Here is a 13,354-nt window from a genome sequence, read left to right on the forward strand (position 1 = left end):
GGTCACCTCCGGGGCAGGCGGGATCGAACTCATGCGGAAGTGGCTTAAGCATCTTTGTGCTGCACTTTAACCCGCTGTACCACCAGGGAGGGCCAATACAAGAAGTTTTAAAGTTCATTGTAGTCAATCTGTAAGTCTGGTCCCTTAAGATCCTTTCCTATCTCGGACGTAGAGTTGCCAGAGCTTTCTTATATGTTCTCGTCTGAAGTGTATTACTTCATCCCATATTGGATTTATTTGGAAGCCTGGTGTAAGAGGGAAAGCTAATTTTATGTCTCTCCAGCCAGATGTCAGTTGGGTCGCCAGCCCTTTCCCTGTTTTGTGCCATTTCTATGTTGCTTTTACCCACATCTGCTGGGGTACCCTGTGGGTTCCCTCTTATCTTTTGTTGATGCATTCATCTAATCCAGTGCCAATACACATGGAATCACTTTGCATAGTTTTGGAGTGTGATTGATACCTGGTAAAGCAAGCTATCTTTGGTCTTTAGCGTTTATTTAGTTTTGAAGTTATCTTACCTATTTTATAGTGCTACTACTCTTCTTTATCAATTTTGGAATTGGTTGGCCAAGAACCAAGACTACTCTTGGCACTTGCACTGGAACTGCACTGAGCACACAAGTTAAGCTGGAGAGAACGTACAGTATTGAGTCTCCTCACCTCAGAGCAAAGTGTTTCTCTGCATTGATTCTGACCCCGGTTTATGTCCTCCAGTGAAAGGTGGCTGTGTGTCAACAGTAATTGGTGTAAGGGTGCCATGTGCCATTGCCAGCCAGCTACATCTGCCCCTGGGTGGTTCTATTGATCACGTGGCTGTTCACCCAACAGTCAGCCCTGCATTGTGACTTTGTGCTTCCTACCCACAGTAAAATTGTGAACAGTTTTGTCACATAATTTGGTTAAATAAAGAATCACTTTATGGTATCTCCCTGGTGCTGCAAGGTGTTGAGTCTCAGCGCTATCAGGCTGTCTCCAGCCACTGCAGCACAAGTTCGAACCCCAGCCAGGGAGCTGGCCCACATGGCTCAGCAGACCTCGCCTGTTTCGCTCACTGCTCCCCTCAGCAGTGTGTTTCAGTAGATCCACCTGTTACACTCCCTGCTCTGTCACTGGTGAGTCTTTTCACCGCCCTCTACACACACCTCTGAACTATACCCCATTTCTTGTATGCATAAATAAATAATTTTTTAAAAAACTTTTTTTTTTTTAAAGATTTATTTATTTGTACATACAGAACTCGGGTACAGGCCAGAGGCTCAGGGGCGGTGAGAGGCTTCACCAGAGACAGAGTGGGGAGCAAAACAGGCAGATGGAGGAAGTACACTGCTGAGGGGAGCAGCCGGCGGGTCAGGAGAGGTCTGCCCCGCCATGTGGATCTCCTCCAGGACAGGCAGGGATCAAACTCATGCAGAAGTGGCTTTAGCTTCTCAGTGCAATGCTTTAACCCGCTGTGCCACCAGGGAGGGCCGTAATAAATTTTTTAAAGAAAAAAAGAATCACTTATGACAATTCTTTCTGAATGAACCATTCTTATTTCTTAAGATGGCTTTCAGTATTTTAACTGCAATCTGCATTTATACAAGATTTTTCTCCTCCCTACTTTTATCCCCTTATGTGTAGTGTGATTTTTCCATTCTCTTTGATTTCTCATAATTCGTTAACCTGACAATGGATTCAAGCTCTTATTTTGCACTGAAGTTGCCATTATATTAAAATAGCAACCCACTCTTACACATACAAAAAAATACCTTTTCTTTAATATTGCTAAATTTTCTGTTTTCTAACCCACGTTGAGACCCACTTAAAATCTATCACTTAGTCTTTGGCTAGGAGGCTCCTTCTCTGACTTATACGACGTCCAAAAGGCACTGCATGAAGTATGTTTTTGTTTTTTTCTTAATGCTGCAATGGATAAAAATGATTAACTGGATAAGTAACCTGAGTTGACTGAGTATCTGATGCTTCTTATTCGCTAGTTGGTTCTGACCTGAAAGACCATGCTTTAAGGGTGATAAAGGATTTGTTTCAAATGCCACATTAGCTGAGGAAGGAATCTGGTTAGAGACTTTGAGCAAATAACAGAAAATCTCACAGTCTTAAATTAGGTTAATGTTAATGAGTTTGCCGTCACTTGTGTTTCTCCAGCTTCCAATTGTGGAAAAGATACGAACCATTGCCCAGACCGTCTATGGAGCCAAAGACATCGAGCTCTCTCCCCAGGCACAATCCAAAATAGATCGCTACACACAGCAGGTAAAAGGGATGCTTTGACGATGCAAGGGGAGCCCACCTTAGCTTTTGGAAATAGTAACTTGACTTCAGAGCAGGTCATGTCCCAGCAGCTGGACTTGACTTAACCCACTCTGTGGTCCACAGAGATGGAACTCTATCCTTGGGTGCCGGCGGACTCTCAGGATATTCTGTTGAGGGTATACGCTTGGGTGTTGTTATTTGTGATTATGTGTACGTACTGTGCGTGGTGTCTGTTTTCGTGTGTGGTATGTGCTCTCCAGTCCCTCCTGCTCAGCCAGAATCAGCGAGCATGTCCTTGGCCATACCGCTGTGGACTCTGCTTTAACAGCCCTTTATGCTTCATTCATTTCAGGCACCTCTTACTACCTTAAGAGCATGGTGCCAGGTCAGGCAAGTAGGGGTACAGCACATAAAGATGGGGGGGTGCTCTTTTTTCTAAGTGGCTCCTTACCTGGAGATTATGCACCAAGGTTGAACACTCATCATCATCTGCAGCTAGAGATGATAAAGACGAGTTGGCAGGTGGCCGTGACTCAACACCAGGAGAATGTTCCATAATGGCCGTGTCTAGTGGACTCCATGCAGTGTGTTCAGCCACCTGGACCAGAGTAACCATATGTCTCATGCCCCATACAGTTTGCAATGACGAAACCCTTCTACCAGAGCAGGAGAGGGGAAAGCAGACAGGGCGGGGGCACAGCACATGGACAGTGGGCAGCAGCAGCAGGTGTATGGTACAGGCTGTGACATGCACCTGAAGGGGCTGATCCCACCCCTCTGAGTCATACTCAGTGTTATCAGTGTTACCGCAAATTTTAAAAAATAAGAAAGGGGGAGAGAGCACAAACCCAGGTGCTTCCAGAACTTGCTGGCAAATGAGCTTCACTGTAAGAATCACCTCTTATTTATGCATCATTCTTGACATCTATAAGGACTTCCAATGCCAACCAGTGTGTCCCGGATTTGGTAAGATAGTCAGCAGTTCATTTTTCTTAGCACGCTCTTTGCTGCACTCTAAAAAAAATAAACGTACGTGTTACCATTGTGCTCACGTGCTGTGAAATAAGGTCATTTTAGGAGGTTTTTTTAACCATAATGTTTCAGAGACGCTACTTAGGGACTAGAGTTTACTCTTCTGAGTTCCTTCCTCCCTGCCAGACTTCAGTAAGTGTCAGGTGCTGGTATACGGCAGAGTGGGTTGCTGGTGGTGGTGCTGGTTTTAATCTCCCTACTGCAATCCTACATCCGTTCATAACTGTTACTTCAATATTTGATCACTGAAACCCATAATTCCGGTCACCATCTCCATAGAGCAATTGTGAAAATTCAGCAACATTCTTATCAGTCTACAAGAGTATTTATAGCATTTCAGGGAAAGAGAACTCAGCCCCCCAAATGGACAATACTGTAAAATCCTGTGTGTGATTTTTACGTAAATTCAATGAGGTTTGCCTCTGAAAATTGTCTTTTTATCTCTTTCTAGTAAGGGGACATCCCTTAAAAGTTCCTTGGCACGTCTGTGAGGCAGTTAATTAGCACAGTCTCTCGGGGCGCTGTGCACCCTTCATCAGGCCCCGAGGACACTGTCCTTTTATGAGACACCAACTGTGACTTCCTGCCCTGTCCCCCTAGAACGCCGGTCAGATGTACCCTTTGGTCCTTAAAAATAAGAGGCTTAAATAATGACCTCATCTTATTTCACATAATGTAATGGCCGGTCAGATAGCCATGACTCAGACAGAACACAAAAGAGCCCTTTGCTTCCTGACGGGCCCCCAGGAACGAGGGACGACGTGACTCATGACGGGCCTGTCTCTAGATTACCTTTCAGAGTCTGGATATTAATATCCTCGGAAGTAGTTTCTCCAGCTGCTGCTGCTTCGGCTCTGCCTGGAAATAGCCACACTTTCCCCGAAACCTGCGCACATTGCTGCCACTCCCCAGGGAGAATTCTCCCAAAGCATTATTAAGATGCCTGCAACCTGCCAGGAGCTGGTCTCTGAGATTCTGTCCCACCTTGTGGAATGAACAAGTAGCAGCAAGCACCTACTGTGTGCCCGGCTCTGCGTGGGCTGGGCCAATGCCCAAGACAGAGAAAGGAGACTGGTGGTTATGCCACAGGACACGCTTCCTTTCGTTTCTTACAGGGTTTTGGAAACTTGCCCATCTGCATGGCAAAGACCCACCTGTCTCTCTCTCACGAGCCTGACAAGAAAGGTGTGCCCCGGGATTTCATTTTACCCATCAGCGACGTCCGGGCCAGCATCGGCGCCGGCTTCATCTACCCTTTGGTTGGAACGGTGAGTGACGTTCTCCAAGACCCTCCCAGTCCACGCTGGTTTGGGAGCTCCCTGTCCGCCGTGCAGGGGTCTTGGCGTCCACTACCAGTAGCTGCTATTTAGTGAACACTCGGGACGTAAAAGCACCTCCGCCATCACGGTGTACGTAGGTTGTTCTGTTTCTGTCGTGCAGTCGGGGTCCTTGGGAGTCCTGAAGCTGATCCCCTCCTTAGAACAAAAAAGAATAACTTGGGAGAATTCTGTTTGCTTGTAAATGATAGAATGCCTTGGGATCGCGCTCCTTGATCTTTTTTTTTTTACACTGTCACACTCACAAATGATAAGATTTCGCTGCAGTGGGTTGAATGGAGGTGTCTGCTTGTGCCAGCCAACTCCCATCCCCAGGACTGGGGAAATGAGAGTTTCTCCCTTGCCCTGTCCCTCAGCATAAGGGGGAAACTTGGAAAATGAGGGAACCCCAGGAGTTCTTATGTTCGGCCTTGTTTCTTTGAGACTATGTTGCTATGTTGATGGGCATGCAGGGGGACTAGGAAAGAAATCAAAACGTAATGCGCTTAAAATCCATAGTGATGGACTTTGTACTTATCATGCTTTGTGGCGGCCTCGCAGTGATCTGACAGCTTCCCTGGCTATCCATCATGGCTGAAATCGACCTCCCACCTGGGAGTGTTCCTGGATTCAATTTAGAACAAAAACTCAAAAGGGTCATCATTGTCGTCCATGCAGGGTGAGCATAGTCCATTCGGCCCCCTCTGTCCGTCTTTGACAAAGTGTGGGTGCTGGAGAGGCGGCCGCGGGCTGGCTGGGTTTCCTGAAAAGCACCCTTAGCCACCATTGTGGTGCGGTGGCCTCTCCCGGCTCTGGGCCAGGTCGCTCCGGTGGTCATTGCAGTGAGCTCAGGTGCTCTGTGGTCAGGTCCTCCAGAGATAACGGTGAGGAGCCAGGAAGGAAGTGGTTGGTGCCTCACTGCTGACCTCCCGGGGGTCAGGAAGCCATCACTCAACTCTGCTTTCTATGACAGAGAGGAAGCTGAGTGTGCACTGGACAAACACCAGAGGCCGGGCCCCTAATAAGGGTGATATTTACTTAGAGGTGACCCCACTACGGGCCGCGTCACAGCCCGATGAAATGCTTCGAGTGCTTGTCACCAGGCACAGGACATCCAAGGGAATTTCCTGCTGAGGTGTCCAGGGGGGTGAGGACACGGAGGCCAGCACCTACAGGTGGGAACATTCTAGCACAATGAATCACACTTACTGTTAATCACCGGACACGTTGATGGAGTGCCTGGAAAGACACAGTCCTCTTTCCACTCCAGACAGAAACCCAAACTGAGTCTGCAGAAGCCTTCCCGTATGTTCTCCCGGTTCCCTCCCTCACCTACACCCCTGGGAAAGAACAGGATCCGGCTTCCCACGCAGGCCTCCCCGAAGGCGCTGGCAAGTCAGCCGCGGGAGCACAGACCTTGGTGGCTGGAGGAAGGAGAAAGCCCTGCCGTTGGGTCCTGGGGTGCCCCTCGCAGAGAATCCCACCAGGCGCCGACCCTCCTCCCATGGCAAACAGCGCTTTGGGCGAGCGCCCGGCATACCTGCCGTTCAGCTTTTTCTCCAGATTTTGCTATTTACTTTCCCGTCCCTCTGTACTTGTAAGTCGCGTTTTTCTACCACGTTAATACCGCGTCCTGCCCTACTGGGGCACCCTTTGGTTGGCGCTGATGACCGCAGTCCCCGGTGTCAGGACCGTGGCCGCCGCCAGCACGTACCTGCCCACACAAGCTCCCACGTGTTTGCTGTTCTCTCCAACGCGGCGCGTTTTCCATCTTGCTGCGAGGTGGCTCGTTTTTCCTTCTTAAAACAACTCTTTGCGCCCAGTAAACTCCATGTGTTTTCTCGCTTCTCTGTGCATACTCTTTCTCCCACAGAAAGCTACAAAATAGTGCCAGATTGTGGACCAGCCGGTCACCACGCCGTGCATCTCCACGCAGGAAATATTTCTACCAACACAGATCCTGGGTGTGCGGAGAAAGGCGCAAACTGATTTTAAGATTTTCCAGCTCTGTTCTGTACTGTTATGTTCCAAAATTCTCTCAAAGCTTAGGGTCTATAGTGCTCGGTAAACCTCAGAACTTAAAAAACTTATCCAAAATAATCTCATGCCGCCCCCCCAAAAAAAATTCAGTAGTGATCTCTGTCCCGTGGTCACGTGTATATTCCTGATACACGTTAAGTTTCTGTAGTTTATAAGGACAATTTAATCCTCTGGTATAAATTCCATGGCATGAAAATGCTAACATGCAAGTAGAGGAGGTGAAAGGGCGTCACTGAGAAATCAGTACATTCCACATAGAAACACGATAGCAAGACACCAAACCAGTGAGGTGGCGCAATGATGCTAAGAGAAGATTGTTTCTGGTCCTTTATTTGTGATTTAAAATGACTGCATTAGGCATAGGTCACTTTTACAACCTGCGGATACAGTCTACAGGGAGACGGACGGACGCTGGAAATACTGAGTTGCTTCACGAAGACCAGTCAGTTGCAGGAGAGCCTGTGACCAGCAGGAAGAACCTGGCTGGCGGAATCCCCTGGCCCGGGCTGTCTTGGATGTTTCAACATCCGAAAATTTGGGACACAGAGAAAGAAGGACAAAAGAGCTAGGCTTTTCCCTAGGAAGCACACTCCCCAGTATCTATGTCAGCTTAAATCTGTGAGCCCAGGCTCTGTTCTGAAAATGCAAGATAGTGTTGTGCCCTGTGCCAGGGCCCTGCTTGCCAACAGCCTTGAGTGGGGAGGGGTGAGGACCCCCTTTCTTCTCACAGGCCTCTCTGAAATCACAGTGCGTTGTCAGAGCAGAGGCATGGAGAGGTGCCGGACCGAGGGTGAGTTCCCAGCAGAAACCCTTTGAAGTCAGTTTTGGGTGGAACAACTGTTTCCCTTTGACCTCACACGGGGGCATGCAGAAGTCTTGTGGACACAGAGTCTGCTGGAATAGAAAGTCTTCTTTATGGACAGGCATCGGATGTAAAATTAGACCATGAGGTTCTTGGCGGAGGACGGGTTGGGGGGGGGTGGATCTGGGCTAGAATCTTGGGGTTAAGCGGTCTCTCAGCTGCGTCCACAAAGGGATGAAGGCATTTTCGGGTTGACTCCGTGGTCAGTGGGAACTGGAACCGTTCTGGCAGCCTATTGAGACTCGGAAAATAAGACCCGTTGTGCTCTTGTGTTACTGGCCGACAAGGCAGGACAGGCATGCTGGCTGGAGCGCTGAGATGTGGCAGGTCAGATGGCCGAGCCCGGGTCCTCACTGTGTGGCCCTGGCCCCTGGTGTCCCCGGCTCCATCTGGAACCGGGGCCTCGAGACTCTACCTGTGTGCGTCCGTGGGGTTCTCCCTCCTGCTGTGACGGGTCTGGGTGAGACGCATCCCAGCGTGGAAGCCTGTCGGGAGAGCAAGCTGCTTCCCCAACACCCGCACGCTGTGTGGCCCGGGGTTCCACTCTGCCCTGACCCACCGGCCTCCAGGTGCTTGTGACGCCAGGCTTGGCTTGCCTGGGGAAAGCAGGAAACGGCTGGGGTGTCCAGGAAGTCAGTGATGTCACCCACAGCTAATGCTGGGTGGGGAGTTAGTGGACTGGGCGGGAGGGGGCCCCCAGAAGACCTCTGCAGCCCCACCCAGCAGAGCCCTGGCCTCTGGCCCTTTCTCACGTTTCATGAAGCCTCTTTGTTTTCGCTCCCTCTGTTGTAAAAGTGTTCCTGAATGTGGCATTTCCGGGACTGTGGGTCAGGCCTGCTTAGGAAGGGATGAACCATCAGGCCTGGAGGCTGGGTGCAGCCTGAGGCCGCTCACGCTGGCCAGAGACCGATGGCCAGTCCCGGAGGGGAATGTTCAACATCCACACAGCTGCACTTGGGGGAAGAGGATGAGCACCCCCTTAGGAGACACCTCAGCGCATCGTGGGGGCTCAGGCGCACGAGGCACCCGCAGCACATGGTCCCACGCAGTCCCCCTGCCACCCCGCTCCCCCTCCTTGGTGGCGGGAACCTGCCAGCCAGGGCCACCTGGATCCCCTTGCACCTGCCCCGCCCGCCGGCCTCACCTTCCCTGAGCGCGGTGCCCTTTCCCGCTGCCCCTGGATCTTGTCGGTTTCCTCTCCCCCGCCCAGCCCGGGTCCCTCGCGCCGCTGCTCTCTATCTGGACATCAGAATTTCCTGCTTTCTCCCAAACACGCCGTCCTGCCGGCCGGGCCTCCACTCCCTTCCCGCGCCGGGCGCCGGGCTGCTCCGTGACCGCCGCTTCCGCCCAGGCGTGAGCCGAGCGGAGCGCGGCCGCGGGAGAGGGGTTTCCTGTAGTTTCGCTCGAGTTTGGGGAGAGGAAGGCAAGCCGAGACCTCCGTTCCCAGAAACTCTCGGCCAAATGGACGGCGACTCATGGGAATGACACTCCCTCCCCTCCAGGAGGGGAGGGCCCCGTCATTAGGGGTCTTACTTCTCTCCCCGACTTGGATGCTGGCTTATCTTTAGCGTCCACAGAAGTTTCCTTCAAAAGAAGTTCATCCTTAAGCAGGGAAGCAAATGGAGTAATAATATGCCAGATATTTCTGCTTGAGTTCAATTTTTGTTTTAAGATTTATTTATTTGTGCATACAGAACTGGGGTACAGGCCAGAGGTGCAGGGGCGGCAAGAGGATTCACCAGAGACAGAGCGGGGAGCAGAACAGGCAGATCCGCGAAGTACACTGCTGAGGGGAGCAGCGGGCGGGTCAGGAGAGGTCAGCGGCTCCATGTGGTCACCTCTGGGGAAGGCGGGGATCGAACTCTCACTGAAGTGGCTGGCCAGCTTGCAGTACTGCGTCCTTAACCCATTGTGCCACCAAGGAAGGACCTTGAGTACAGTTTTTAACCTGTTGTTACTAATTCCCACGAGTTGGCTCTTCCTGTCCATAAGCGGAGAAGTGGGTGCCTGTTAGGCTGGCTGCACACCGAATTCTAGTCAGCCTACGGGTCTTGTTTTCTCCAGGATTTGGCTAAATATCCTCTGGCAGCAGCCTACTTGCTTTCTCACCATTTTTACCTCAAACTCACAACATAGTTGGTGATTATTCATTTGCACCCCCATTCAGACCTTCTGACAGACAACTGTGAATCATACTGCTCTCATGAAGTTTATTTTCTGTGCCTCTGTTGATTTGTAATAACTTGGAATCTCCATTTCTACTCAGTTCATCTCATCACAACGGCTAAGTAGCGTTTGCAAGGAAAATTGAATTACTGCAAACCTAAATACCATTATTCCAGAATAATGGCCCAGCGCCCCTGAGAGTCACTTTGTGTGTGTGGTAAACAGGAGGGATAGAAAGACAAGCTAGACTTAAGTGTAGAAGGCAACTCTTTAAAGCTGGGGGTGTAATTTTTGCCGGAAATAACTGATGACCTCTTGAACACATGGCAATTCACAACCTTAACTGTGTATGTGTTCATTAAATTGCCCGTCATGCGTGAGACTAAATATTAACTGATAAGGTAATATGTGTCGCTATAAAATATCGGCAGTGTCCTGCTTTTTAGAGAATGGGTGATTCCTTAGTCGTTCCTGGGTATCTTTGAAAATTCAAAGCCTTTTATCTAGTGACTCTACCCAGATCTAATTAACGCAGCGAACGAGTATAAAGTCGTTACAAGTATTAGGGAACTAACTCATGCTGGGTTAAATGATCAGAGAAAGGGATTTCTTTGTAAAATCCCTGGAAGACCCATAAAGAAACAGTACAGACACATTCTAACGATGTCGGAATGCGCCGGGGTGAGTGCGTAAAGGCACCGAACCTTGCTGAGGAGACCTGGGCGTCCACCTTGTAGCGTCCACCTTGATGTTAGTCTCCTGTTTGCAACTCATCCAACCCAGCAGTCAGCTGTAGAACCCTAAAAGTCACCTCCATCCTCCCCTGCCCCTTCTAATCTCCTCCATCCACCCACTAAGCGTCGCTGTGTTTCTTCTGGGACCTCAGGCCTGCTGACGCCCTAGACTGCCTCAGCACGCTGCATCCCTTCACCCCGCTTACACCACCCCCAACACTCCAGTCTCACCCCACACCTCTGCATTTGTGCTGCAGCTCCAGGCTCTCTGTGGGTGTCCATTCCTTCATGCGGTCACCTTGCGCCACACCTCCTGTTACCAGGCCTCTGCTGGGGCGGGGCCGTGTCTTCCGATCTGTTGGCCTCTCCTCAGCTGGACGGCCGTGTGGTGGAGGGGTGGGCGCCCACACTCCCGGCACTGGGGGCCCAGCTCAGTTTCCAGGCTGGAAAGGCAGGTCTTTTTTTTTTTTTTTTTTCACATGACATAATTAGCATTTTATTTTTACAGTGAAAACATTTACGGTCTTTCACAGCACTTTCAAGTATACGATGCAATATTGTTAACTATAGTCACCAAGCCACATATTAGATTCCTGGGATTTGCTTCTCTTAGAGCTAAAAGCTTACACCTTATGACACATCTCCCCATAGACCTCGTCCCCTAGTCCTTGGTGATTGTCAGTTGAGTCTGTTTCTATGAATGTGATGCTGTAAGATAAATAAGATAATACAGTATTTGTCTTGCGGCCTGCCTTGTTTAGTATAGTACCCACCCATTTTTATGCATATATGTGTGATAATGGAAAGGCAGGTCTTTTAAGGCGCAGGGAAAGCTCGCCTGTCTGACTTGCGCGTAACTCCAGCCTTTCAGTCCCATTGCCATTGCTTTCATGCTGGCTAGTTCCTTCCAGGTCCAGATCTGTCTGCAGGTGCGCTGAGACTTGGGCTCAGAGATCAACACCCGCCCAAGCATGCTGCTGACGGACCGGTCTCTCCACTTTGCTCTCGCCCTCATCACGGTCCGAGCAATAGTAGTAAGAATAGTGGCTCTTCCCAGGCTTCATAGAGCTCAGCTCCCTGCTCCCCACACCCGCCTGTGAGCGGCTGATCAATGGCAAAGAAGAGTCTAAAGTTCTGCGCATTTCTGGACTCGTGAGCTCTTGCCCAAGAGGAGATTTCACACACATCACTGTTTCCCTTTGGGGGGATCAGTCCGTGTATACATTATACCGAAGGTGAGGCCGTCCTGGGGCACAGCAGGACGTTCCACGAAATACGACGTCAACTTCTGAGAAACTAAAGCAAGTGACATGTGCCCAAGGAGGGGTGTGCGTGCTAAGAGCGGGAAAGGGAAGACCACGGGGGGCCCTGGCTAAAGAGGTGGGGCTTTGAATGGCATTCCAGGCCACTTGGGGAATTTGAACTTGTGGGCAGGGGAACCTGGCAGCAGCTTCCTGGCAGAGGGAGGAGAAACCAAGGTCACTAGAGCTCAAGGCACCCAGGACGGGGCCGAGAGAGTGGACAGGGCAAGGAAGGGTTGGGGGTGTGGTCGGCCGGAGGCCAGTGGAAGGGGCCTGGGTGGCTTCTGAGGACTTGGAGGAAGGGCGAGAGGCACTGAGCAGGCTGATGGCACCACGCTGGTGAGTGGCCAGGGAGCACCAGGTCATCAGTGTGCCTGTCGGGCTCCCAGTCCAGTCGTCCACTGGACACTTAGGAGTTAGTTTCTGCAGCTCAAGAAAGAGCCCAGAACCAGAACTTGGGGATTCAATTCAAAAGATCTTTGCGTATTTCCAAGCAAGCATGGCCCTGCCCTGCCCTGGACAATTAGCAGCCAAGCAGAAACGGACAGGCTAAGTGCCAGAGGTACCAGGATGCAGAGGGGTACCCCCACCCCGAGGTACAGTACAGTGGTCTGACAACCTCCCCGAAAGTGTTCTTGAGGTGCTTCCTACAGAATATTTCATGAGGTGAAGCATGGAGGATCTTGGAGACTGTAGTTGGGAGAATTTGACCCTAAAGCTGTGAGAAGGAACCAGTGCAGGAAGCACTTGAGCTCGGGAATGTGTGATCAGACCTTCCCAAGACTCTGGCCCAGCTCAGGGGAACCATTTGTGGGGAGGGTGGCCCCGCATGGGGTGCAGGGCCACTTCTGGTGGGCCCACCGTGAGGGGATCCGGGTCACCCTTGACTGCACCTTTAATGCAAAAAAAAAAAAAAAACCTTCCAGCAGTTTCCTTCACCCTACTATGGCAAGGCCGGACAGGAAACTTCTCTGTACGCGGTAACCGGGAGGATCAGGACTGTCACCTGAAGGCCAGGCCGGGGACACGTGGGGGTTTCTTCACCACTGGCCCCCTGGAGGAGCAGGTTAAAGAAGCCCTAGTAGGTACAGTTGGCCGGGGAGCCTCCATGATTCAGTTTCTAAAGGGGCTGTTGTTGGCTACAAGTCCAGGCTTTTAAGTCATTTCAAACGACATTACACAAGATAATTGTCCTGCAAAGAAGTCGTCCCTTCTCTCTCGGAGACGCCGTGTTTGACTCGTCTGACGCCCGCAACTGCTCTGTCAGAGTCCGCAACTGCTACTTGCTAGCGGCACTGTCGTGATTGAGTCCTTCAGGACCAGGGAGCCAGTCTCCTGTCTCCCTGCGTTCTTCCCTCCTCTCTGCTTAATGGCGTGGGTGAGGCCGCTTCCAAGCGGCAGAGTTCACTTGTCGTTAAGGCTATGAAATCTATCAAAGTCACGATGTGCACGCAGTTGTCCTTTGGAAGTGTAAACCCCGACTACTGCTGACAGTAAGAGGCAGTGTTTTTTTTTTGTTTGTTTGTTTTTAAAGATTTATTTATTTGTGCATACGGAACTGGGGTACAGGCCAGAGGCTCAGGGGTGGCAAGAGGCTTCACCAGAGACAGAGTGGGGAGCAGAACAGGCAGATCGACGAAGTACACTGCT

General features: G+C 50.8%; 1 protein-coding gene across 2 annotated transcripts in view; it reads left to right on the top strand.

Annotated features, from left to right (window-relative positions):
- The window catches only part of MTHFD1L (methylenetetrahydrofolate dehydrogenase (NADP+ dependent) 1-like), a 138,766-nt gene that overhangs the window by 89,726 nt on the left and 35,686 nt on the right, over nucleotides 1–13,354 (top strand). For both annotated transcript variants that reach the window (XM_012721984.1, XM_012721977.1), the window contains exons 19-20: nucleotides 2,146–2,253; nucleotides 4,401–4,553. In XM_012721984.1, the coding sequence (XP_012577438.1) occupies nucleotides 2,146–2,253; nucleotides 4,401–4,553 (261 nt within the window). The remainder of the gene's footprint in view (nucleotides 1–2,145; nucleotides 2,254–4,400; nucleotides 4,554–13,354) is intronic.

This window comes from Condylura cristata, unplaced genomic scaffold (genome assembly GCF_000260355.1).
Source record: "Condylura cristata isolate star-nosed mole 26May11 unplaced genomic scaffold, ConCri1.0 scaffold00001, whole genome shotgun sequence".
NCBI lineage: Eukaryota > Metazoa > Chordata > Mammalia > Eulipotyphla > Talpidae > Condylura > Condylura cristata.